Below are 22,994 nucleotides of genomic sequence, written 5' to 3'. Positions count from 1 at the left end.
CCTTGCACTCCGCCAGCCCTTTGACCTTCTCCTGGAGCTCGGGTGAGCTCTGAGCCTTGGATTCTACTATTGTAAACTGGGCTGATATTCCATAGAACCCAGGCAAGATGACAGAAACAAGCCTAAGAGGGGATGGCAGTGGGCATGATGAAGCTTCATAAAGACAGCATCTAGCTACAGTTCAAGGACTGAAGGCAGCCTCTTCCGCCAGCCCGGCTTTCCCATACTCTGTGGATCTTGGCTGCTTCTCCCCTCTGCCTGCCCTCATGCCCTACTTTCCCTTCCTGGGAAACTCCCCAAGAAAGTCCCCAGCAGGAGAAAGTCTCAAGCAGAACCTTTCCAGGCAGGTCCCCCTCCCCTAGAGCACCCTCCATACCACAGTGCCCACACACCCTTAGCCCCAGCCATTCAGCAGACAGACTTTCACCATCACACCGGCTTTATTAGCCCTGAAAACCACAGAGAAAGTCTCGAGGGCCCCATCCCAAGTTGGTCAGGAGGCTGGGGGCACCTGGCTGCTCACTTCTGCCTTCCGTTCCTCACAGTCCTTGGCCTGCCAGGGCTGGGTCCTTGAAGAGTGTCCTAGGTCCTATAGCCTGACTGAATCTGCAGAGAACAGTTGACAGAGGCCCTGCAGAGGGACCCGCTGCAGTCACTCACTCGAAGAAGAACATTCCTGGTGTCCGGTAAAGGCAAGGAGGTAGCCCCAGGGGGTACCCGGAACCTCCCTGGACAGGGAAGTTCCCAGCCACCCAGGGTTCCTTGGAGTCAGCTGGCAGGGGCAGTGGGGCCCGGTGAGAGGCTGAAGGAGTCGAAGGTGCGGGGGTGGGAACTGCCGAGGCCAAGAGGTGTTCAAGGCTAGGGTCAGTCCCCACACAGAAATTCAGCGCCTGCATCCGGCACTGGTAGCTGCTCCCCATGCCCTCAGGGGCCACACCAGGTGTGGAGGCCTTGCTGAGACTCTCCGCTTCAGAGAAGGCAGCAGAAAAGCCGAATGCTGGGCACGGGGAGGGCGAGGTGAGCTCTCTTGGGCCTGCAGACTTGGGTGAGCACATCTCTTTGGGTCCAATGGGCAACTGGGGCCTGGCATCACTGGTTGCTGGACATACGCTGGCTGGCAAAGACCCCATCAGACCCCCAAAGCTTAGGCCCTTGGGGTTTGGCACCTCTGGTGGGAATGGGCACAACTTGCCAGGAGTGGTGTTGGGGGTTCCTGGGTCCCGGCTGGTGGATCTGAGAGGCCTGGGGTCTGCCTTGATAGAGCCCTTGGTGCCCTGGGCACCTGTGCGCTTGGTGAAGCGTCTGCGGCGGCGGAGGAAGCTGCCATGCTGGAACATGTCATGGCAGTCGGGGTCCAGGGTCCAGTAGCTGCCCTTGCCCGGCTTGCGGTCGTCACGAGGTACCTTGACGAAGCACTCATTGAGGGACAGGTTATGGCGGATGCTGTTCTGCCAGCCCGGGCGGTTGTGCCGGTAAAAGGCGAAGCGGCCCATGATGTAGCCATAGATGCCACTGAGGGTGGCCCGCTGACCCGGCGAACTCTGGATAGCCATGGCAATCAGGGCTATGTAGCTGTAAGGGGGCTTGGTGGGCTCTGCAGAAGGAGCCAAGGGCCCTAACGATGGTTGCTGCTGCATGCTGACTGCAGAGCCAGGCAAAGCGTTCAGGGCTGGCGATCTGCACAGGCTGCCCAAGCCCGTTAAAAGACCCACTGGCCCAGCCTCCCAGCCTAGAAAGGCAAAAGGAGGTGGGCCCACCACGCTGCCCTTCCCTCCTCTCTCACCGCCCTTGTCAAGTCTAAGGAGGCGGGAAAGAGAGGCCAGCAGTCGGAAGCTGTGAGCCTCTGCAGGGTGAAGAGGTGGGAGGGCAGAGCCAGGCTCTGAAACTGAGTGAGACGGGTAGACAGACAGACAGACAGACGACAGACAGACAGACGAGAGAGAGAGAGAGAGAGAGAGAGAGAGAGAGAGAGAACCCAGACCTTTCTGAGAGGGACCGTAGCATACAAAGAGACTGCCATCCGCAGTAGCTGAAACGAATGAAGAAACCTGGACACAGACAGAGGGGCTACAGAAACACAGGTGTGACCGGAGGTGGGGCAGGGGAGAAGGGTGGAATCTAAGCAGTGTCCCTATGGAGTGGGACAAGCCACAGAGGCTTCTCAAGTACCCTAGTTCTGGCTTTTCCTCTCCTCTGCCACCTCCTTCCCGCACTGCGGAGCCAGAGCCCTTGGAGCCACACTGTTCCGGGCCCTGGTGTTTGGCCTGTGGACTCTGGAGGGCTCCAAGGACAGGAAGGAGCTTGCTCAACACAGTTCCCCTGAGCCCTGGCGCCCTCTAGTGACTGGTGTGGGGAGGAGTGCCTTCTGGGCCGAGCTCTCAACCTGGATCCCATAGAAGCCTTGGCCCTGGGAGAGCTCAGAGGACAGAGGACTGGCTGGATGTCCTATGAACTTAGGCTCCCCCAGTCTCAGCTTGGAGCTGGGGTACAGCAAGGGTGTGGCCGAAGTCAGCCTGTCCAGTGGGTCAGTGTTTTCTCTGCCCCTTCCCAAGCCAGCGGCCACTTGCAGTGGGCCTGGAGAGCTTATCCACCCATCCACACTCACACCTCACACCAAGCCCTCTGCAGACTGCTTCACAGGTGAGGGCTCTGAAAGTCTCGCACATTTAGTGAATGATAAACCTGGTTTTTAACCCAGCTGTTATGTAATTCCTTACCATCATCGCATTGTGAGGGTCAGGAGTGTGGGCAGCCCCAGGACCTCAGCTGGAAGCCGGCTGTGAACCCCAAAAGAGTAAAGACGACGCTCTTTTGGCCTGTCCCCCATATCCAGCACTGGGCACTGGAGTACAACAGCAACTCAATAAACATTCCTGAAATGGCTGGACGAAAAAATGCAGTGAACTTCAGTCTGTTGCCAAATCACACCATTTTCTCCACACAGAAGCAGCTTATTGGCTGTGGGTGTAGTTCAGTGGCAGAGCAAATGCTTAGCATGCACAAGGCCCAGAGTTTGAGTCCCAGCACCATAAGAAAAAAAAGCAGAGGCATATTGACACATTGTTAAAAGAGATTTACTATGTTGGCATCCATAATCAGAATCCAATAAGTCACCTCACTCACAAGGCAGGGGGAGGACAAAGAGGACATGGTGCTTACTGAAAGCCCCCCCCCCCATAGAGGATATCATCCTTACTTAAAGGCCTCCACCCTGTTCTCAGTAGGTTCCCCTCTAGCAATCTGTGAAGAACAGTGGCCCTGGGAAGAAGCCGGCCTGTAGTCTTGGATTCTGCCTTAAAGCTGTGTTCATTTTTCCAAAGACAAGAGTTCTACAGGTACTGGTGTTTTAGCTACTAGCATCCAAACACAGGATTTAGGCCAAGTGTTTATATCCTAAGCCTACATCCCCTGTGCGCCTATTCCCTGTGCCCGCTTCCATGCCCCATCCCCATCTACCCCATGCTCCAGTGCCTATGTCCCTTGCCTCCTACCTCTATATGATCACTCCATGCCTTTGTGCCCATCCCTTGCCCATTGCTATTCGTCAATGCCCGTCTTGTGCCCACTGTCCCTAATGCCCACTTTAAACACCTGCCCAAGTCCTGTGCCCTTGTCTCACCTCCAAAGGTGCCCCTACCTACGCCCCCTATAGGCCTTAAAGGAATCTGCCCCCCGGCCCTGATGCCCACATTCTTTCTCATTCTTGGTGCCTCTGTGGTGTCTTGTTTCCCAGCTATGACCACGGGCGGGCCCCCGATCGTGAGTGAGCGCTCTCCACTGTCCAGGCCTGTGCCACACTATGGGCACTTGCCCTGCAGGAAGCGACATGTCCAGCAGCTGGCAGGTGCACCCATGCTCCAGTTAGACCACACCAACATGCTGCCCGGGCACAGACACTGGGCCAACTCATCCTGGGTGCCACCCACAGGAGCACTCTGGGCTCCAGACGTCACAGAAGAGGCTGCAGGCAGAAGAGAATTTGCTTGAAGTTAGCGGACACCCCCAGCAGGTGGCAGCAGCTGTCCCCTTTAGTTCCCATCATGGGAACTTTTGCCACTTTCCCTATCTCAATCAGCAACTTTGATAAATAAGTCTGGCAGTAGGAGTAACAATAGATCCCACTGTGGAAAGACTAGTCGTCTGGGAACGCATTTGGTACAGTGTTCCCCTCGTGTGCATGAGGCCCTGGGTCCCATCCCCAGAACCTCAGACAACCAGGTGAGGTCTCAACTCTACACAAAGAACCACAGGCATCTAAGGAATGCAGAAAGCTGAAGAAATAGTCTTCCCAGGGTAAACAGTCAGAAACCAATTCACCTGGGACCCTCAGACCCCAGAACCAGGCCAGAGAGGAGACAGGAGTGGGTTATGAGACTAAGCCCTTACTGTAGTCAGGGAAAGGGCCTGGCATAGGGAGGCTCCTGGCATCCTACAGGGACACTCCTTGTCTTTTTTTTTTTTTTTTTCACTAATCTGAAGCTATTGGAGAGGACCAGCAGTGAAGAAGACAGTGGGGATACCAAGGCCCAGAGAAGTTGCTAGGCTATGTCCACCTGAGCAGAGAGAAGAGAACACTGGGCAATCTGAAGGCCTGCTAGGGTTAATGGGATATGTAAGTTTCAGAACTTAAGACCCTTCCACTCTGAAGGGAAGGAAAGGGTTGATGAGGGGTCGGAGGGGATAGATTCAGATGCTGGGAGGGACATCCTGGAATGAAGGGTCTGGAGGATGATTTAGTTGGGGTCACAGGCAGACATGATGCTGAGGAGGCACTAGGGACATAGCATGGGAGATGAGGACATAGCAATGAACCGCAGATAATGGAGAGACATTCACAAGGATGGCGGATAAGCAGACAACAAAAAGGAGGCGTGCAGATATGGAGAGGGGACCAGTAAGGGATCTGGATCTGGAGGGGCAAGTGGGGCAGGGGGATGGACCTGTGGGTGACAGCAGAGTGGTGAGTGTGACTTGAGGGAAACAGAATGATGGGACCCAGGGCAGGGCAGGTAGTGGGGACAGATGGAGTCAGGCTGGTGGAGGGCACGAGCGAATTGCTAGAGAGGCTTGGCTAAGATGTGCCTGAGCTGACCAGGCTTGATGGGGTTGAGAGGACACACACTGACCTGGTCTGTGCTTTAGGCTAGCTCACTCGCTTCCCTCAGGGGCTCCTGTAAAATGCTCTCTGCATCACAGAAGCCTGGTCATTGTATCAAGCAAGGATGACCAGCTATTCCCTGGGTCCCCCAAAAAGCCTTTTTCCATTATCTGCATGCCCGAAACTGGCATTTTTAAAAAAATATTTATTTATTTATTATTTATGCAATATTCTGTGTGTATGCCTGCAGGCCAGAAGAGAGCACCAGACCCCATTACAGATGGTTGTGAGCCACCATGTGGTTGCTGGGAATTAAACTCAGGACCTTTGGAAGAGCAGGCAATGTTCTTAACCTCTGAGCCATCTCTCCAGTCCCCTGAAACTGGCATTTAAAAACTCTTCCAAACCTCTCCCTTGAGCCATGAATAGCTAACTGTTCATCAATCCTACCGTCACCCTAAAAACCCAGCTCCGCTCTCCTGAGTGTCACCCCCCTTCATTAACTCCTCCTTCCCAGCTCCTCCAGTCCCTTCTGCTTGCAGAGTGTTGGTTTAGGGGTTACAAATACATTATATCTGTCGGGGAAATGTGCAGATATGGAATCCATATGGTGGGGAGAGGTGAAGAGAGATTAAGGAAGAAGAGATACTTGGAGGCCAATCATGATTATCTCTGAAGGCAAAGCTTTATCCGTGAGTGTTGGGACAGAGGGAGGTTTGAAGTGAAGGTTGTGTGTGCCCTGGTGGGTGGAGAGGCAGGCAGGATGCCCCAAAACACTCTTCTCTGAATAGCAGTATGTAAAGTTTAAGGGGCCGGCCATGAAGCCACCCATTCAACACTTACTGGATGGTGAGTGAATGCCAGGCTCTGTGCCCAATGTCGCCACCCTCAGGCAGATCCTGGTGTGGCAGGAGGAGATGACAGGCTCATTTTAGGATCCTGGGGGAGAGCAGAGCTGAATCAATGGGTGCACCCGGAAAGCTGTCTCCAGGAAGAGATGGCTAAGCAGGGGAGCAGCCGGGGAAGGTGGAAGGATGAAGCAACGTAGGCAGAGAGAGCACTGTGTGGGAGGCTGTAATGGCCAGATGAGAGAGAGGAAGCATTTAGAAATGGAAAGAAAGTTAGAAAAGAGAGGTGGGAGGGGGAGAAAGAGAGAGGCCAGAGATAAGGCCTGGGAAGGGTACTCAGGGGGAGGAGGGGCCTACAGCACCTGGACAGTGAGGAGCCATAGGTGACCCTGAAGAAGGGCAGGTTATGATCATCTCATCACTAGAAAGGACCCTCTGAGGGCTTGAGGGGATTGCTGAGGGTCAGGAGAACCCCCCCCCCCCCGTGTGTGTGTGTCTATAGTGACCTAGAGAGAGATGCTGGACATAGATGGGCAGGAGGAGCACGGAGGTCTTGTAACTAGGGTGAGATCCTGGAGACCCAGTGAGACCGTTTGGAGTAAGATGGATTCACCAGGTACAAGACCATCTTGGGGGAGGCTAGGATGCTTCCCTCTTTGAACTCGGCAGCTAGTGACTTTATTATCAGGAGAGACAGAAGCCAGATGGAGTTAATAGGGGGACACTAAGTGTCTCGGGAGAGGGGAGCTGGAGATGACTTGGGTGCTCGTGGTGAGGACTGTGTCCTGATGTGCAGCTGGATGCTGCGGCTCAGGGGAGAGACTTCAGGAGAGTTTTAACTGCCTCTTCAAAGCAGCTAATTTTAGAAAGTTTGTGATGCCTGAGCAAGGGGCTTTCCTGCAGGAGGTCCTGAAAAGATGGCTCTCAGGATGCTGAGGTTGGCCATTGGGGTGAGAGTTCCAAGAGGAAAGGCCTCCAAAGCATGGAGAGGTCACAGGCAGTGACAAGCTAACATTTTAAGAGGGTGTCAAAAGCTCCCCTGTATATGTTGGGGAACACTACACTCAGCCTTGAGACCATGTGGATGGTCCAAGGTCACAGTTCATGGGCTGGTGCCTAGGCTCCTGCAGGATGCTGAAGCTTTGTGAGTTCAAGCCCGCCTGGCCAGGGTTTTCCAGGACTCTGCTCCTTACCCAGAAAAACCTCTGCTTCCTGCTGTGTCTGGTAGGTCGCTGCTGTGGCCTACCAGGGGATGCGGAAGAGAGTCTTGCCCACATCTTCCCAGCACAACCCTTCCTAGCATCAACTTTCTGTCTGTACCACCAACCAGTCCTGGAGACAGTAAGGATCCACAGTTCTTGCCATAGATTTCCTATTGACAGAATCTTTCCTAGGCAAATCGCTAGGGACAGTGCGCTGGCTGTGTGAGCATCGGGGAATTACCAGCTCACCTGGATGGAATACGGACCCCAAGAAAGTAAAAGTTGGCTTGGTAAAGTTTCTCATTCTGTTCAGTTCCTCTACCCCAAGGCCCTTGCCTTTCACCTCTCCTGGTGGCTGGCTGTCCTGGAGCACCAGGGACAAGAATGAGCTCCTGAGTGCAATGGGGTGGGGGTAGGGTTAGGGGTGGTGGTTGTGAGTGTAGGTGAGGGGTAGAGAAAGTCTTCAGCAGAGGAGCCATCTTGCTCCAGCCCAGCACCTGCGCTCTGTTCTCTTAGACCACCCGTAAACGGCCTATTTTTGTCTCGTTTTTCTGAGACATCTTGCTATGTTACACACTGGTGGTCTTTGATTCCCCAACTTCAGCATCCTCCAGCCTCAGCACCTTCTACATAGTGGTGCCAGGCGAGGCCCACCTGTCAGTCTTTCCTCAGGACCTGCATTGTGGAAGTTGGAAAAGGAAAATGCTTCTCAAACCCATTCCTGTTACAACGTGAGGCACACAGCTGACCTCCATGCAACCTTAGAGAAGCCCAGGGACCAGGATGCTAAGCCAGCCTGCCAAGTGGCTGCTCGTCCTCCTGCTGGCCTGGCTGAGCCCTTCCCCCATGGGTCTTCAGTAACTTACAGCTATTAGGAAGCTCTGGCACCACCAGGGATGGCCAGGATCCAGAGCTCCGTGTCCGTGCCCCCTTGCCACCTCCTGAGAACTACATCTAGAATTTGCAGGTTCCTGGTGGGGTCCCAGATCTTCTGAGATTGTATGGGGACATTTCCACACTGATATAATTTGGGGATTGGTGTCTTTTAGAAGGGGTGGGGGGAGGTTGAAACAGGGCCTCTCTATTTATCCCAGGGTAGTTTTGAATAAAAATCCTTATGCCCCTGCCTCCTGAGTGTTGGATCGTAGACATGCACCACCACACCCAGTTCTAGAATTTCTCTTTTATTATCAAGAAATCTTTGCAGTATGAAGGGTGCTGAGTAGTTCAGCTGCATCAGCCCTTGCTGTGTATGTGGCAGAACCGAGGCTTTGAAAGAAGAAAATTCCTAGTGCAGTGGCTAGTCCAGCCTGGACAGAGCTGGGGGGTGAGGTCTCCCCTTCGCAAGCTCCTGTGGGAGGCTACTCTCACTCCTCCTCCTCTCGGCCCCACGTGCCAGCAGCTGTCACATGACACTTGTGCAGCCTCAGTCCACTTCAGACCTGTGAACTCTAGAGGGGCACAAAGCGTTTCATGGGATGAACATGAGTAGGAATTAGTGGTCCTTTTATATGGGTGAGGGGTTGGCTCCAGGACTCCACTGAGTGACGAAGTGCATGGCAAATCCCTTAAACCAAGTGGTGGGCTGTTTACACGGAACCTGCAAGAACCCTCCGCCATATTTTAAACTCTAGAAAGCCTACTGGGGAGCAAATGCTGGGAGGCTGTCAGACCGTTTAGGAAATAACGAAGAGGGAAAAAGTCTGCAGCTGTTTGGTATTGGCGGGCTAGTTTTTTAACTATCCCCAGCTGAGGCTGGAGTTTTAGAAGCCAGCCTGAGGTGTCCTGCCCATCCAAGCAGCCTCCTTCCGATTTCTAGATTACAGAGGTAAATGATAGGAGGCTGGGGCCCGCAACCAGATGCCTGAGTTCACATGCTAGCCCCATCTCCTGCTCATGACCCGGGCTCCAGCCTCCATTTTCTCTTCTGATAAATGGGGCAGCTGTTAGGGTGGGATGAGGATCGGCTGAGCTGGAGTGTTCAGGACAGCGATAGTGTCCTAGGGGAGAACACTGCACTGTTGAGGCCGTGTGTAGAGGCAACACTCCATCCAGGGAGCCTCTGGAAGGGTCTGGAACACTATACCAAAGGGTTTGGTTTTGTCTGTGGACGATGGGACCACGTTATTGTTTCAAAGAGGGAATGACACTGTCCGGGACAGAGGGGCTAGAAGACGGGTGGACTGTGGTGGCACCGGCCAATTAGGAGGATGCAGGGCTCCCTGTCCTCTGGGGAGCACAGTCACCCTTTCTCTTCACAAAGCCCTAATTCCGAGCCTTTTCAGTTAACTGCTCCTGCATCTTGGGATTCCCACTTGTCGCTCCCTGTTCTTCTGACAGGTGGCAAGATGGCCCACTCTCTTACCCCCTCTTTTATCTGGTCTCTTTCACTAGAAGGCCAGCCATGGACAGAGGTGTGCTCCTTGCTGTAGGCCCAGAGTCCAGCACAGTCCGGCACACTGTGTGCTCAATGAACATTTGAGTGGATGAAGAATTGGGGGTTGGTGTGGGTAGCCCACCATTCCTTCTGCTCAGTTCCCTGGGGCTGTGCCCCATCAGCCGTGAAGCCAAGAGTCTACTGAGCAACAGCGACTTCAGCTCCCTCAGGTAATCAGTTCTTGTGACACCCCTTAGTCTGTCCATCCACAGGGCTGCTTACTCTTTATTGGGTGTCCTGCCACCCCCTGCACCCCAGATGGTGCTTGGTCTTCCTCTCCAGAAACCTCCACACCAGGAGTTGCTTCCTCCCTCCTGCCACAACTGGAATGACCTGCTTTAGCTGTGTGTGCTTGGGCCAGCAGCCTGGCCTCTCTGATCCTGGGTGTTCTCCCTGAGTATAAAGTCATCTCAGACCGTTAAAGCTGATGTGAAGGCAACACCACCAACTGGCGCACACCGGCCAGTTATTTGGAGAAGAGGGAGGGGCCTCAGAGAGGTGATGGGTCCAAAGAGCCGTCAGGAGTCCAGGGCTCTGGGAGAGATGGGGATTGGGGGAGGGGTGTCTGATGAGAAGGGTATGGTCTTGGAATTCAGCTCTGCAGACTAATGGAGAATGGCGCTTCCCCGGGCCCCTGGAAGCTGCTCCCGGCCTGCCTCACGCAGGCTGCAGAACCCAGGCTCTGCAGAATGACCAGAGGCACCGGGCCAGGCAACGTCCGCATCTCTTTAATCTCCTCCAGGCCGGTCCACCCCACCCGACCAACCTCCTGCTCCCCGTCTGTCTGGATGGAGGCCTAGGACCCCTTCCCCGGGCTCAAGGACTAAGGCACCAGGTGGCTTGAAGCAGGTCGGCGGAACACGGACTCACAAAGGGGACACTGAGGACGGACGCAGACAAGCGTGGTGGACATTGGGCATGGGCGAGGCTCCCGAAAGCTCTGGGCGCTTCCCGGATGCGGGAAGCCCTGGCCGCCGGCGAAGGGCTGTGGCGTGAGGACAGGCGGAGCGGCGGGCAGGGCGCTCACTTGTCGCCCTTGCGCGACAGGCACCGCGGGAGGCAGGAGAAAGTCTGTTTGACGCGCGCCAGCAGCGGCAGCGGCCGGTGGGCTTCCCGCGGCACCAGGCGCTGCAGGGTCCCCTCGGAAGCGGCGGAGGACGCTGTGGCCGACGTGGCGGAGGTCGCCGAACCCTGGCGACAGCGCCTGCAGAGAGGCAGCAGCGTGCGCAGTTCCTCCTCGTCGCGGAACGGGCTCTCCCCGAAGCGCTCCTCCAACTGCCGGCGAAGCTGAGGCGGGGAGGGGAAGCAGAGCACAGGTCCAGCTGCCACCAGTTTGCCACCTTCACCCTTGCTCCCTCCCCACACTTAGCTCTTCTAAGCTCCCTGTCTTCATTCTAAGACTTCCCGACACTCACCGAGACGCCCCGCCTCACATTTGAGGCCCTAACCTCTTCCTAAACCCCACTTACCCTTGACACTCCGTCTTCCAGACTTGCCCACTGCAAACCGCACTAAACAACTTCCCTTGAGCCTCTGTCCCCATCCCTGGACTCAAAGACACCACACCCCAGGGGTCTCTTGTCTGTTCCTGGCCTAGGGCAGCCCTGGAATCCAGTGCCACCTTCTGAGAACCTTCCAGCCACTCCATTCCTTTCTCTCCCTCCCTTTCCTAGCTGCCTGAAATACGAAGCTGATATTTCCATGTGCTGTCTCCCCAGAGTGCCAAGAGAAGGGACACCCTTGGCCTCAGAAAGACTCTGGTAGAATAGGATACAGACCCCAAGTGGACAAACTCTGGACTGCCTTGTGTTGGGGACACCTGTGTTGTCACAGTCTGGTTCATAAACATCTAAACGCTTAGTTTAAAAGACGAACAAAAGAAAACCTGGAAATCCAGACCAGGTGTGGGTTACCTATGGTGCAATCCCAGTGTTGGGGAGTCTGAGGCAGGAGGATTGTGCATTTGTTACCAAGGTGAGAGAGGAGGGAGGGGACAGGTACAGGGTGGGTCACCTCCAATGGGTGCTAAGATCAAGGATGCTTCCCAAACCTCTCGCAGCCCCAGCCCCAGCCCCAGCCTCAGCCTCAGCCTCAGCCCCAGCCCCAGCCCCAGCCCTGCACAGCAAAGCCTTGCACATAGTCCCTACCTTCTGCGAGTTTCCCCAGCCAAACTCCTCAAGCTGCTGCCTAAAGCCTGGGTTTGGGTTGGCGATGGGCCTGGTGGCCTTGATGGCTTCAAGTATTTCCCGCCAGCCTAGTCCGGTCACCGTCATCACATAGGCGATCACAATGGTGGTACTTCGAGATATACCTGCAAAGCTGGATCCCGGACAACCCCAGGCTTCAGGAAGGCCCCCCCTTCCACATCCCTCCCTGTCAGTTCCCTTGCTTCCCTGGTCCTTCCCCATGCTTGCCCCTTGAGCTCCAACCACGGGGAGCCTGCCTGGATCTGCCTTCCTTGCTCTAAGATTTGCCTGTGACATTTCCCTTCCCTCTGAGCAGCAGCACTCTCTCCCCCACTCCAAGGGACTGGCTGGGACATCATTCAGCAAAGTTCCCCTGATAGTGTTTTTGTTCAGGCAATAGGGTATGGCCAGGAAAACCAAAAAACAAAACAAAACAAAACAAAACTCATGGCCTCTGCTGCCCTGGAGCTTACAGTATTGTTTGGCGAGACAGTCACTAGGCAAAGCAGCAATTTCAAATGATTGCCCGAAGACAAGATGAGTCTGGGGCTTGAGGAGCCATGTACATAAGTAGACAGGTGCTGGGGAGAGGTTCCCTAGGAAGTGACATCAAGCCAAGTCTTGAAAGACAGGGGTAGACAAGAATGTTGTGGAGTTGGGGTAATGGGTGATTGTGGATGGCTTGTTCGGTGTTTATGAGGCTGAGTTCAATTGCCTGCACCACGAGAAAAAACAAGACAAAATACTCTTAAGAAGAGCGTGTAGCGATCACGAGGTGGAAGGTGGGCTGTGGACTGGAAATAGCTGACTACGAGGAGAGCCAGGTCATTTTTTCTTTTTCTTTTCCTTTTTTATTTTTCTTTTTTTCTGAGTCAGGGTTTCTTTGTTTGGTCCTGGCTGTCCTGGAACTCACTCTGTAGACCAGGCTGGCCTTGAACTCACAGAGATCCGCCTATTTCTGCCTTCCAGGTGCTGGAATTAAAGGCAAGTGACACAACCGTCCAGCTGGAGACCTAGGTCTTGAGGGAACTGGTCCCTTGGCCCCAGTCAGAGCCCTTGGTGAGATGTCATGGGATGAATACATCCTTTGGGTCAGGGACCCTGGAGAAGACTCAGCCCAAAGTCCTAGCCATGCACTGCGGCCTCAAAGTGAGGGAGAGGTGGGGATAGAATGAGCAGGTTCCCTGTGTGACCCCACCCAGCTCCCTCAGTAGCCCTGTGAACATGGCATTGATTCCTCCACTTGACAGATAAAGAGACTGAGTCTCGGGAAAACACAGCTCCTGGGCTAGGACCATCTGGGTGCCAGAAGTAATGAACCTCCGGGTGGTCTGTCCCAAGGGACTGTCAGCAGTGTGACAGGCTGGAGGGAACCTGCCCCACTGGATAGGCATGCGTGGGGGGAGGGCGCCCCAGAACTCACCAGTGTACAAGGCAGTTACCCCCGTTGAGGCGGCAACTGTGGATAAAGTTGACACATTCTTTGAAGTGCTTTTTGCTGGAGAAGAAAGCAACATGGAAGGGAATGCTGGGGTGGGGGGGGCAGGTCTCTCAGGAGCTGCCTCCCCCTCCCTAGATCCTCAGTGCAGCCAGCATGCAGAGTGAAGGGGGGCACTGATTGGGAAGGAGGCGGCACAGCCAGCCGCGAGAGAGGCTGCCCCACCATCTAGGTAGGCTCGTCTCCAGCAGACATGAGCTTCCACTATGGGTACATTCCGGCCTTTCAGGGACGTGGGTATGGGGAGAGCTAGGTGCCATTTCTCTGGGGCCTGTAACTGGAGGACCTGGAACGATAGTGAGCTGTGGGCTGGGAGAAGGGCCCCAAAGGGCCAGGTTTCGGCCTGAGTCCATCCCAGTCTTGAGATATCAATGCTAGCAAACCAAACAAGATCCCCGTTTTCCAGAGTCCCTGCAATTACCAGGTCCAGTCCCACGTCCTCAACTCAGGTCACCTCATCTTTGCAAACCCTCGATTCATCACATCCTGCCATTACGTAGCTCAGAGAGGACGAGTGATTTTGCCAAGGTCACACAGCAGTAAATGCCAAAGCCTGGCTGTGAACCAGGTGTCTTAACTGCAAGCCAGGACGCAGGTCAAGTCTGACCCTCGAATCTGCTGTGCCTGGGTCCCAGGAGACAGGATGCTTTCTCCACATGACAGCGGAGCAGGCTGAGGCTCTGGAGAGAGCTAGTGGGGACATGTTGCAAGGGCATGGTGGAAACAGACTCATTGTGTCTCTGGGTGCCCTTTCTGGTCTGAATGCTTTATGCCCTCACCCCCACCCCAGGGACAGCTCTCCGTCAGCTGGTGGACCATCAGGGGGAACTTACATGGGTACCTCAGGAGCATCAGCGACTGAGATTCGAAGGTACGTGATATCCTGCAGGGATAAAACACAAACTCAGACAGTAGTGCCTTGCCTGTACCCCTCCCCGAGCTGCTACGGCCAGGGTGACCCCAGACCATTCCTGCTCCTCTCTGGGCCACCATTGTTTCCTGTCCACAAAGAAACAGGTACTATCTGTATGGAACTGTCAGCTCTCTCTGTGAAGACAGTGTCGTCACCCACAAGTGCCATGGACGTAAGGACTTGGAAACAGGGAAGGTGTTTCTTTGAGGATTCTCCTCCCGGCAGGGATTGCAAAGTTATGCAGTGAAAAGGGCACAGCTCATTTTTCTTGAAGAGTGTGAACTCTGAAAAGAACAGTCGGGCATAGTGACCTGACCACAGACCTGTAGTCCTAGCACTCAGGAGGCTGAGGCAGGAGGATGATGAGTGAGAGGCCAGCCCGGGCTACCACAACAAGTCATGTCTCAAAAGACAAACAAACAACACACACACACACACACACACACACACACACACACACACACACACATACACACCACCACCACCACCACTACCACCACAACCACCGCCACCAGACACCACCATCAACAACAGCTTCATGAACTGGTCTGATAGGCTTTGCTTCCTGCTGAAGTTCCACACAAGGATATTTCTGTCCACGTCCCAAACATTTCCCTGCTATTTCTCAAAGATTTTGCTCAACACTTTGTTACTTCACACAGCCCTTTTCAGGTGCCTGGTCTGCTGCTGGCTGTGGCTCCTAAAGGACACAGGACCTGCTCTCTTGTGTCCACGGAGATTTGTCCCATCCCTTTCCAAGAGTTTCAAGGTCATAGAATCCCACATTGTTTGCAAGAGCTGCAGTTTCACTTCTCAGTGTGTTTGGCTGTAGGTTGGCCTGGTACCATCAAACCCTGCCTGCTGAACTCCCAGATGGGAGGGACAGCTGCCGGTGAGGTGTTGGGGCAGGGCGCTTTTCCTAAGCACTCGTTTCTTAATAAACACATTAATAACTTGGAAAGCCTGCCTGTGCAATCTTTTCAGACTACAAACTCCAGTGCTTCAGAACGAGGCTGCCCTAGAATGCAAAATCAGATTGCACTGGCCTGGAAATTTCTTCATAGACCATGAAAGTCATAGATTATTGTCAGCTGCCCTTAGAGACCATTAAATTTGACAGGTGACCAATAAACAAACAAGTTCAAGGCCCAGAGAGGATGAAAGACCCCGCCCAAGGTCATCACAGCAAGTGTGTGGGCGGATTCTGCCATTTTTATTAAAATATTTATTTTATGTGTACAAGTGTTCTGTGCTTGCGTGCATGTATGTATACTGTTTGTGTGCCCAGTCCCCATCAGATCTCTCTGGAACTGGAGTTTACAGTGTGAGTTGCCACGTGGGTGCTAGGAACCAAGCCTGGGTCTCTTATGAGAACAAGTGCTCTTAACCACTGAGCCATCTCTCCAGCCCCCTACAGCCTGTTTGTTTTTATTTCAGATCTTCAGAGCCTTTTCAATCTACCATTCTTTCTAATAGATGTAGTAGACACAGACTCTAAGACAAGGAGCTTTTTATGAGAGTGTGCACATGCACGTATGTACATGTGTGTGTACCTATGGATACACATATGTATGTATGGGGGAATGGCTATATACATTTGTGTATATGCATGCCAAGGTCAGGTGTACTGCTCTGTCACCCTCTGCCTTATTCCCCCTGAGACAGGCTCTCTCACAGAACCTGGAGATGTTTTTCAGCCAGGCTGACAGCCAGCTGGTCCCAGAGAGTCTCTTACCTCCACTCCCTCACCCCACCTCCAGTGCCAGAGTTACAAGCACATATAGATATGCCTGGCTTTTACATGGGTGCTGGGAATCTGTAGAAAGTGCTCTTAGACACACACCAAGCTATCTCCCTAGCCTGGGATCTAGATATCGATGGTATATACATGTTGAGCATCTGTGTGTGGCTCAAAGAAACTCGGTGAAGTCAGTGCTACTGCAAAATCTCCATTTAATAGATGGGTGCCCGGAGCTCAGATTGTCTTGTGCACAAGGTCGCAAAGAGCATAAATGGTCTCCTGACCCCAGCACCAGTTGTCTGAGTTTCTTACTCTCTTCCTTCGGGGCCCAACACTCTCATCTCTTCCTTAGGATTCCATGAGAGCAGAACCGATCATTCAATGAGACTATGCCTTATGCAGAACTGTCTTCCACACCTGGCAGCCCTCTGCAGCCTCACAACAGCCCTCTGGGGCAGTCTTGACTAAAGGCCCCAAGGAGCCGAGGTCATGGTCCAAAGTTGCACAGCAAGACACACAGAACCCGGGATCTCCTGTTTGGAATGATCCAGACACCTGGCAGTTGGAAGCATGCCAAGGTAGGTTCAAAAAGGATTAACATGAGACCTGCATTAAGGTCTTAATATTAAGGATTGCTATGAGATCTCTAGGGTTAGATGGCCTAGGTTCAAATTCTAGTTGGTCAGCTTCTTCACCATATGACCTTTCACGAGTTCACTTACCTTTGTGGCCCTCAGTTGCCAAACAGGGATGCTAAAACAGTCCAGGGAGGCTGGATGAGTCAGCTGGGGTCAAGATGGCTGTTCAAGGACTATGGCCCAAGAATAGATCATTTGCCTAGCGTGTTTGACACTCTGGGCTACAGTTCCAGTACTAGAAAGCAAGGACGGGGTAGGGTGCAGTCCCGGTCCTATGGCTTGCCCTCCCCATCTATCAGCCTGGAATGGGGAGCTTAGATACCTGCAGCAGAGGTTGGGGTGATTCATGGATAGAGATGATGTGTGTGATCTTATTCCGGCCTAGCTGATCAGGGTCTTTGGCATCTGAAAGAAACAGGACACTTGAGCCACATTGGCAGATGGGACTAATTTATTCCTAAGGCCCAAGTGCAGAGAAAGCCAGTGCCCAGCTTGCCTCCTCACCCTTCCCTTCAGCTTGACCCACTCCCCCCGCCCGCTGGCCTGTTCCTTCCCTGCCTATGGGGCACCCATCAGAGATGGGCTGGTGTTCCTCAGCTCTGTGTTGTTTTTCTTCCCATCCCAGACCCCTATCTCCCTAGCTCATCCTTAGACTCAGAAATTCTACTTCTAGGGATCTGTGGACAGAAAGCGGTTACACAAGGAGGCTGAAGTTCTCTGCAGCTCTGTTTATTGCAGAAGCAGCTAAATGTTTGGAGCAACCGAGTGTCAACCAAAAAGGGACAGAACGAAAAAACAAGTACAACTGTACTTTGGACTCCTGTGCCACAATTAAAATGATCCCCAGGAGCTGATAGATGAAGATGTCGCCAATATATATTTTAAGTGGGACATGTCACTTCCTGAACTGCATGCAGAATGAGGTCCCATTTGTTTTAAATATTCTATCTGTATCTACAATAGCTGACAAAATGCCCCTTAGGACTGTCGGTGGTCATCTCTGGGGAGTGAGATATGCCGGCATGTACCTTTTATAAGTAGGATAAATCACACACAGTCCTTATTCTCATACCCCTGCTTCCTCATTCACCAAATGCTCCCATATGCCCGCTATGTGCACTGAGTCTGGGGTCAACTTCATGGCTCTTGTCCTGGCGGAACTAACACAGGGCTAAGCTGAATCCTCTCAGAAATCAATGTGGGAGGAGCTGCTGAGGAGGCTCCTAGGGAGGAAGGAGCCAGGGCTGTGGGGTGGGTCACCTGCGTCTTCTCTGTGCCTTTTCCACCTTGGGTCCCCAGGCCTTGAGCCAGCCTGTCTCAGCACATTTTCTACCACCAAGTCAAAGGTCTATGTCCAGATCTGGCTCCTGACCACCAGCCTGGGGGCCTGTGAAGGCAGGGTTGGGGAGGGCACTGCCTCTCCCCCACGGAAGGTTGTGGAAGGGATAGTGAGGAGAAAAAGGCAGACACCTGCAGGTTTGCCACCCCCTGGCTTGAGGCCGCCTGGCGGTTCCACTCAGGACTCTGCTTACAGGAGCCGATCCAGCATCCTTTTCAGAACCCCAGCTTAGCCATACCTCCAGGCAGACCTCAACAAAAACTTACACGGAAGAGCCCTTGGGGGCTGGTGGGCCTCATGCCAAGGAGCTGGGTGAGGAGACCCTGAGCCCTTTGTGCAGGCCTTAGCCTGTTGGTGAACCTTGGGGAAAGGCTGAACTGGGATCTTTCCAGCCTGGGGACTGCTCACTCTTGTACCCCCCAATCCTCCTTGAGTCTTTTTTTCCTCCCAGCCTGGCATCCTTCCCTCCCCCCACTCCATTCTTGAGAGCGTCTAAGTTGTGTGGGCCTGAGTGTGAACAGTGGACACAGGCCTGGGACAGGCAGAGAGCCTCGGCCTTGGGACAGAGTGGAAAGTGCTCACCAATGAAGTTTCCAAGGTAGAGTCCAGGAAGTACCTGGAGGAAGGACAGCAGGGGTCAGGGGGCAGGCTGCACCCCTTCCCACCCATGGTAGCTGGGGCCCGCAGCTCTTCTCTATTGGTGATGGGACCCCAGGAAGCCATCTCCCTGATAGGTCTGGGTGCTGCATGAGGGGTCTTGGGCCTCTGGCAAGGATGCAAGAACAGGCAATGAATTAACCACAGGAGGGGTCAGGAGAGCTCAGCTTGGGGACAGATAGAAGAGGAGGGATGGGTAGAAAGTCCCAGGTAGAGATCAGAAAGGGGCACAGAGTGAGCCCCGGACAGAGGGGACTGAGGCAGGCACAGGTGGAAGGCCATGCGGAGCAGAGCGAGAAGAACAGAAGAGACACCAGAGTCCAGCAATCTCAGACCCACACAGACACAGCGAGGCACAGAGAATAAGGCGCTCCCAGAGAGGCCAGCGAAAGACACAGCAAGAGTCAGAGTCGCAGAGGACAGACAGGCACAGGCGGAGGCAGAGAAAGGCAGAGGGAGTCTCCGAGGGCAGCGTGACAGAGATGTGGCATACATCTCGGAACGGGAGCAGAAGGTCAGCGACCCGTCCTGGGCCCGGCCGCGGGGCGGGGACGGCCAGGCGTGGCGGGGGTTCCCCCTACCTTGGTCATGCCATTCCCCATGATCCCGAGGCCGGGTGGCCGGGCGCACCCCCAGCTCGGCGCCTGGAAAGCGCTGGGTTTACAGCTGCCCAGCTGGCCCCAGGCCCAGAGCCCGCAGCCTGATGGGGAACCAGGGGCCCGGCGTCCACGGCCCTGCCCAGACCTGTCCAGTCGCCGGTGCCACCGCCCGCCGACCCCCGGCCCCGGAGGAAAGTGATGGAGCCGCTGCCGCCGCCGCCGCTGCCGCCGCTGCCACAGCCGCAGGCTCCTCCTACCCCCTCGGTCATGTGGGGCCCCCCTCCCCCGTGGATCGTGGCGGGGGGCCGGACAAAGCCCCAGTGTGCGGGGCCCACGGCCCGCGGGACAACGGCAGCTTGTTGCGGCCGCGTGGGACGCCACCTCCGGAGGTGGGGGCGGGGCGCTCCCCCCACCCTGGCACCGTCAGGCGCGGCGTTGTAGGGGAATGTGGTGGGGAGCCCCCAACGGGGCCCAGACACTCAGTTTGCGGCTGTGCCTGCACCTGCCCGCGGCTGGGGGCAAAGCAGCCAGCTTTTCTTTAGTGTGGAGTTTAGTATGGAGGCTGGACTCTTTGCTGAGGGCTCTGCTGCTCGGTTTTTGTTTGGGACAAGAAAAAATTCCTTCCATTCCATCCCCCAGCTCATGAAGCCATCCTAGCAGCCATCCTCCCCATTCCCACTCATTCCCCCATCCAGGTCTACTCATCCGTTCTTTCCATTTACCCATCCATTCACCTTCATCTGCCGTCCGTTCCATTCATGTATGCATCAGTCCACCCGTTCGCTCATCTCTCATCTTCTCTCTCTCCCTCCCATCCATCCTCACATCATCCGTCAGTCCACTATCTCTCAACCTTCCTCTCTCCTACCTACCCTTAATATACTCTCGTCCCCAGGAAATGGTGCCATGTGGGTAATTCTACTAGGCCCTCAGGCATGACTGCTGTTTAGAGGCCTGAAGAAATCAGGAGTCAATGTGGAGGAGAGGGAGGTATAAAAAGGCTCCAGTCACCCGGATCCTGGCTCAGAAAACTGCAACAAGATGTCCACAGTTCAGACAGCGTTCACATTTACTTGTTGAATAATCTGAGACAGTCCCCCTGCGACTTCAGTTGACGCTATCTGCATAGGCTAAAGGGGCTTAGGCGCCTCCTGTGGGGACTGAACAGAAACAGCTGCGCCTGCTTTGTGCCTGTGGCCAGCACAGCTGTCCTTCTAAGTGACTGCAGGGGCCTGTTCACACGGGTAGGGACAGAGAATCTGTTCAAGTGCAATTGGAGAAAAAGAAACCCATTCTTTAGGTTTCTCCCTTCCTTGAGTTCACAGTGAATGTGGGGTGTCTGACTCAGCGTTCTCTGTTTTCATAAAACACAAATTAGCCCACAAATATTTAACAAGCCGTAGGGACTAGGGACACAGTCATGGGAAGAGATAAAGGCAGTTCTTCCCTCCGGTAGGTAGGGAGCCGTCTAGACCTCAGTCTCTGAAGCGGTGGGTTTGACTCAAACTGTATGTGTGATGGTTGTGAAACTTTTGGCAACAGTAAAGGTTTCTAAATGTGTAGTGATTAAACATCCCAAAGCAGCCCCCTACTGAGCCTGGGGTCTTTCAGACAGCAGTCACCTGTGTGGCTGCCTAACATTCCTGCAGTCTTTTTCTTGAATCTGCTGCTCGGTCCAAACCACCCATGAACACCTCGGGCCAGAGTTGAGATTCTGGTGTGTTAAGAACTGCAGAGGCTTTACTGTACAGACTACTTAATTAACCGGAGGAAAGACTCAATATTTTCCTGCCATTATTCCTCAACAGGTGTCAAACTAAAATATCTTCGGATTATGTTACACTGAAATGTTTTTTTTTAAATTCTGATCGAGTTCCTGAATTCAATTTCCTAAGAATTATTACATGAATTTTGGATTGGGATTAGGACAGATTTTTGTCTGACATTTGTGCTACATATTCATACAAAGTGGCATTCTCAGCATTGATGATTATGACATTAAAATATCAAACCTGAAAAATATCCTATGGTATCAAATATTCAGCCAAGATTTTGTCCTTTATGCAGAAATTAAAGCAGTACATGATCTCATTAGGATGCATGTTTGTTAGAGGCCTTTATATGTGATAAAATTGTATGTAGTTTAAACATATTTTAAAATAGATAGTTTTATGATTTATTATCAGTAAATGTTTGGTTTGTATACCTACTGGATACGCTTATGTGCCCAGGAGTTCTTTCTTACAAGGAAAAAGGGCTGGATATAGCTCAGCTGATAGTGTTTGTCTGGCAGACATGAGCCCTGGGGTTTGAATCCCAGCGTTGCACTCGTAACCTTCTGCAATCTAGCACTTGGGAGGCAGAGGTGGCAGGATCAGAACAGCAAGTGTGAGGCCAGCCTGGATTACAAGAATCCCTGTCTCAGAAACAAAGAAACCCAAACCAAAAAGCGGCAGGGATCACAAATTGAAAAAATCTAAGCGGCCTTGGGCCCGTCCCTCCATGAGGTACAACACGTGTTCATGTATAAAGGGAAAATTTCCAGCACTCACATGAAGACAGTGGATGCAAATTAATGGTTGATAATGTTTTGGTTTAATTCAGTGTATCCAGATACTATCATTCTAGTCAGTGGGTAGAAATTATTGATGATGTGTTGAGTCTTCAAAACATATTGTGTGGCGTCCACTTTGGACTCATCTCAGACAATCTGTGTGGCAGATGCTGGTAGCCTCTTTTGCTTAATATCAAACAAAACTCCTGTCCCAGATCTAGGCAAGAAGGCCAAGGAAAACTGCGGATAGACAGATACTGCACTTACTGAAGGCCACAGCTGATAAACAAAGCAGGGATGGCCAAGAGAACCTCTCTGAAAGGCAACGTTGGAGCTGAGACCTAGCGCAGCTACTGCAAGAGCAGAGACGGACAGGAAGACAGCACTGCAGAGGCCTGTGCTTGGGAGAGGGTGGCCTGCGGGCAGAGCAGGTACAGTTGAAGCATAGGGAGCTGAGGCAGGGGCATGACACGGGCTGAAGAGCGCAGTCAGGTCCCCTGCATACAGAACCCTCCATGACACAATTAGGCTTAGCACTGGTTTCTCCTCTGTGGAACAGAAATCCAAAGGGAAACTTTAACCCAGGGCCATGACATCTGGTTTGAAGGGTTTAAGTCCTTCACTGTGTCCCCCACTGGCCTTCCTCTTAGGGAAGCCATCAAGGAGGCCTGGGCAGCTGTGCAGGTGGGAGATGAAAACAGCATGTGATAGGGCAGACAAAGAGGCTGCAAAGAGGGGGCACTCGCTATGTGCGACTATTTAAGGGCATGGCTGACATGGTATGCAGACAGAGGTAGGTAGGGAAGGAGGGGACTCCTAGTTTCCCTGACCTGAAAAAATCATTATGTCTGCCACAAAAGGAAAACATCAATAATTCAACATGTGGGTATTGGATGTCAAATTCTAGGTGGAATTTGACCAAAGACCAAAGATGTGCTGATGTTGGCTTGAGTCTCCCAGAAGGCCTGGCCCCTGACGGCGCAAAGACGCTGGTAAGGGGCCTGTGGAGGTGTGCACTTGTAACTACAGCACTTGGAAGACATGCAGGAGAATCGGGAGTTCAAATCCAGTCTTGGCTACCTTGTAAACTTGAGCCAGCCTAGACTGTATGAAATCTTGTCTCAAATACACACATCCTGGGGGTGTGGTGATGATAAAAGACCTTGGAGACAAGGCCCCATATCAGAGCCCTAGGTGGGAGGGCTGATTTTCTTAGGTTATTTCATCTATAAAGGGGCAGCCCCAGTAGCTCTTTGTGTCCCTGCTTGGTACTTAGAGGGAATG

At 53.3% G+C, this 22,994-nt stretch overlaps 2 protein-coding genes across 4 annotated transcripts; both read right to left on the bottom strand.

Annotated features, from left to right (window-relative positions):
• Nucleotides 1-421: 421 nt before the first annotated feature.
• Foxs1 (forkhead box S1) lies at nt 422-1,878 on the bottom strand. Its single transcript, XM_050151328.1, has one exon. The coding sequence runs from the start codon at nt 1,635-1,637 to the stop codon at nt 657-659; it is 981 nt and encodes a 326-aa protein (XP_050007285.1). The 5' UTR covers nt 1,638-1,878; the 3' UTR covers nt 422-656.
• An 8,420-nt stretch (nt 1,879-10,298) lies between these two features.
• On the bottom strand, nt 10,299-19,502 carry Dusp15 (dual specificity phosphatase 15). Of its 3 annotated transcripts, none has more exons than XM_050151330.1 (7): nt 19,139-19,502; nt 18,517-18,665; nt 16,884-16,966; nt 14,103-14,152; nt 13,195-13,269; nt 11,733-11,904; nt 10,299-10,872 (listed from the first exon to the last, which is right to left on the bottom strand). In XM_050151330.1, the coding sequence occupies exons 2-7, from the start codon at nt 18,647-18,649 to the stop codon at nt 10,609-10,611; spliced, it is 777 nt and encodes a 258-aa protein (XP_050007287.1). In that variant the 5' UTR covers nt 18,650-18,665; nt 19,139-19,502; the 3' UTR covers nt 10,299-10,608. The 3 variants fall into 3 exon arrangements, with proteins under 3 accessions (XP_050007287.1, XP_050007288.1, XP_050007289.1); XM_050151331.1 differs by lacking the exon at nt 18,517-18,665 and adding an exon at nt 18,483-18,516; XM_050151332.1 differs by lacking the exon at nt 18,517-18,665 and having other exon boundaries at nt 19,139-19,153.
• Nucleotides 19,503-22,994: the final 3,492 nt, after the last annotated feature.

This window comes from Alexandromys fortis, unplaced genomic scaffold, assembly GCF_014885135.2.
Source record: "Alexandromys fortis isolate MF-2015 unplaced genomic scaffold, M_Fortis_MF-2015_v1.1 scaffold_27, whole genome shotgun sequence".
In the NCBI taxonomy this organism is placed as follows: Eukaryota; Metazoa; Chordata; class Mammalia; order Rodentia; family Cricetidae; genus Alexandromys; species Alexandromys fortis.
This window is presented reverse-complemented; position numbering and strand designations above follow the sequence as displayed.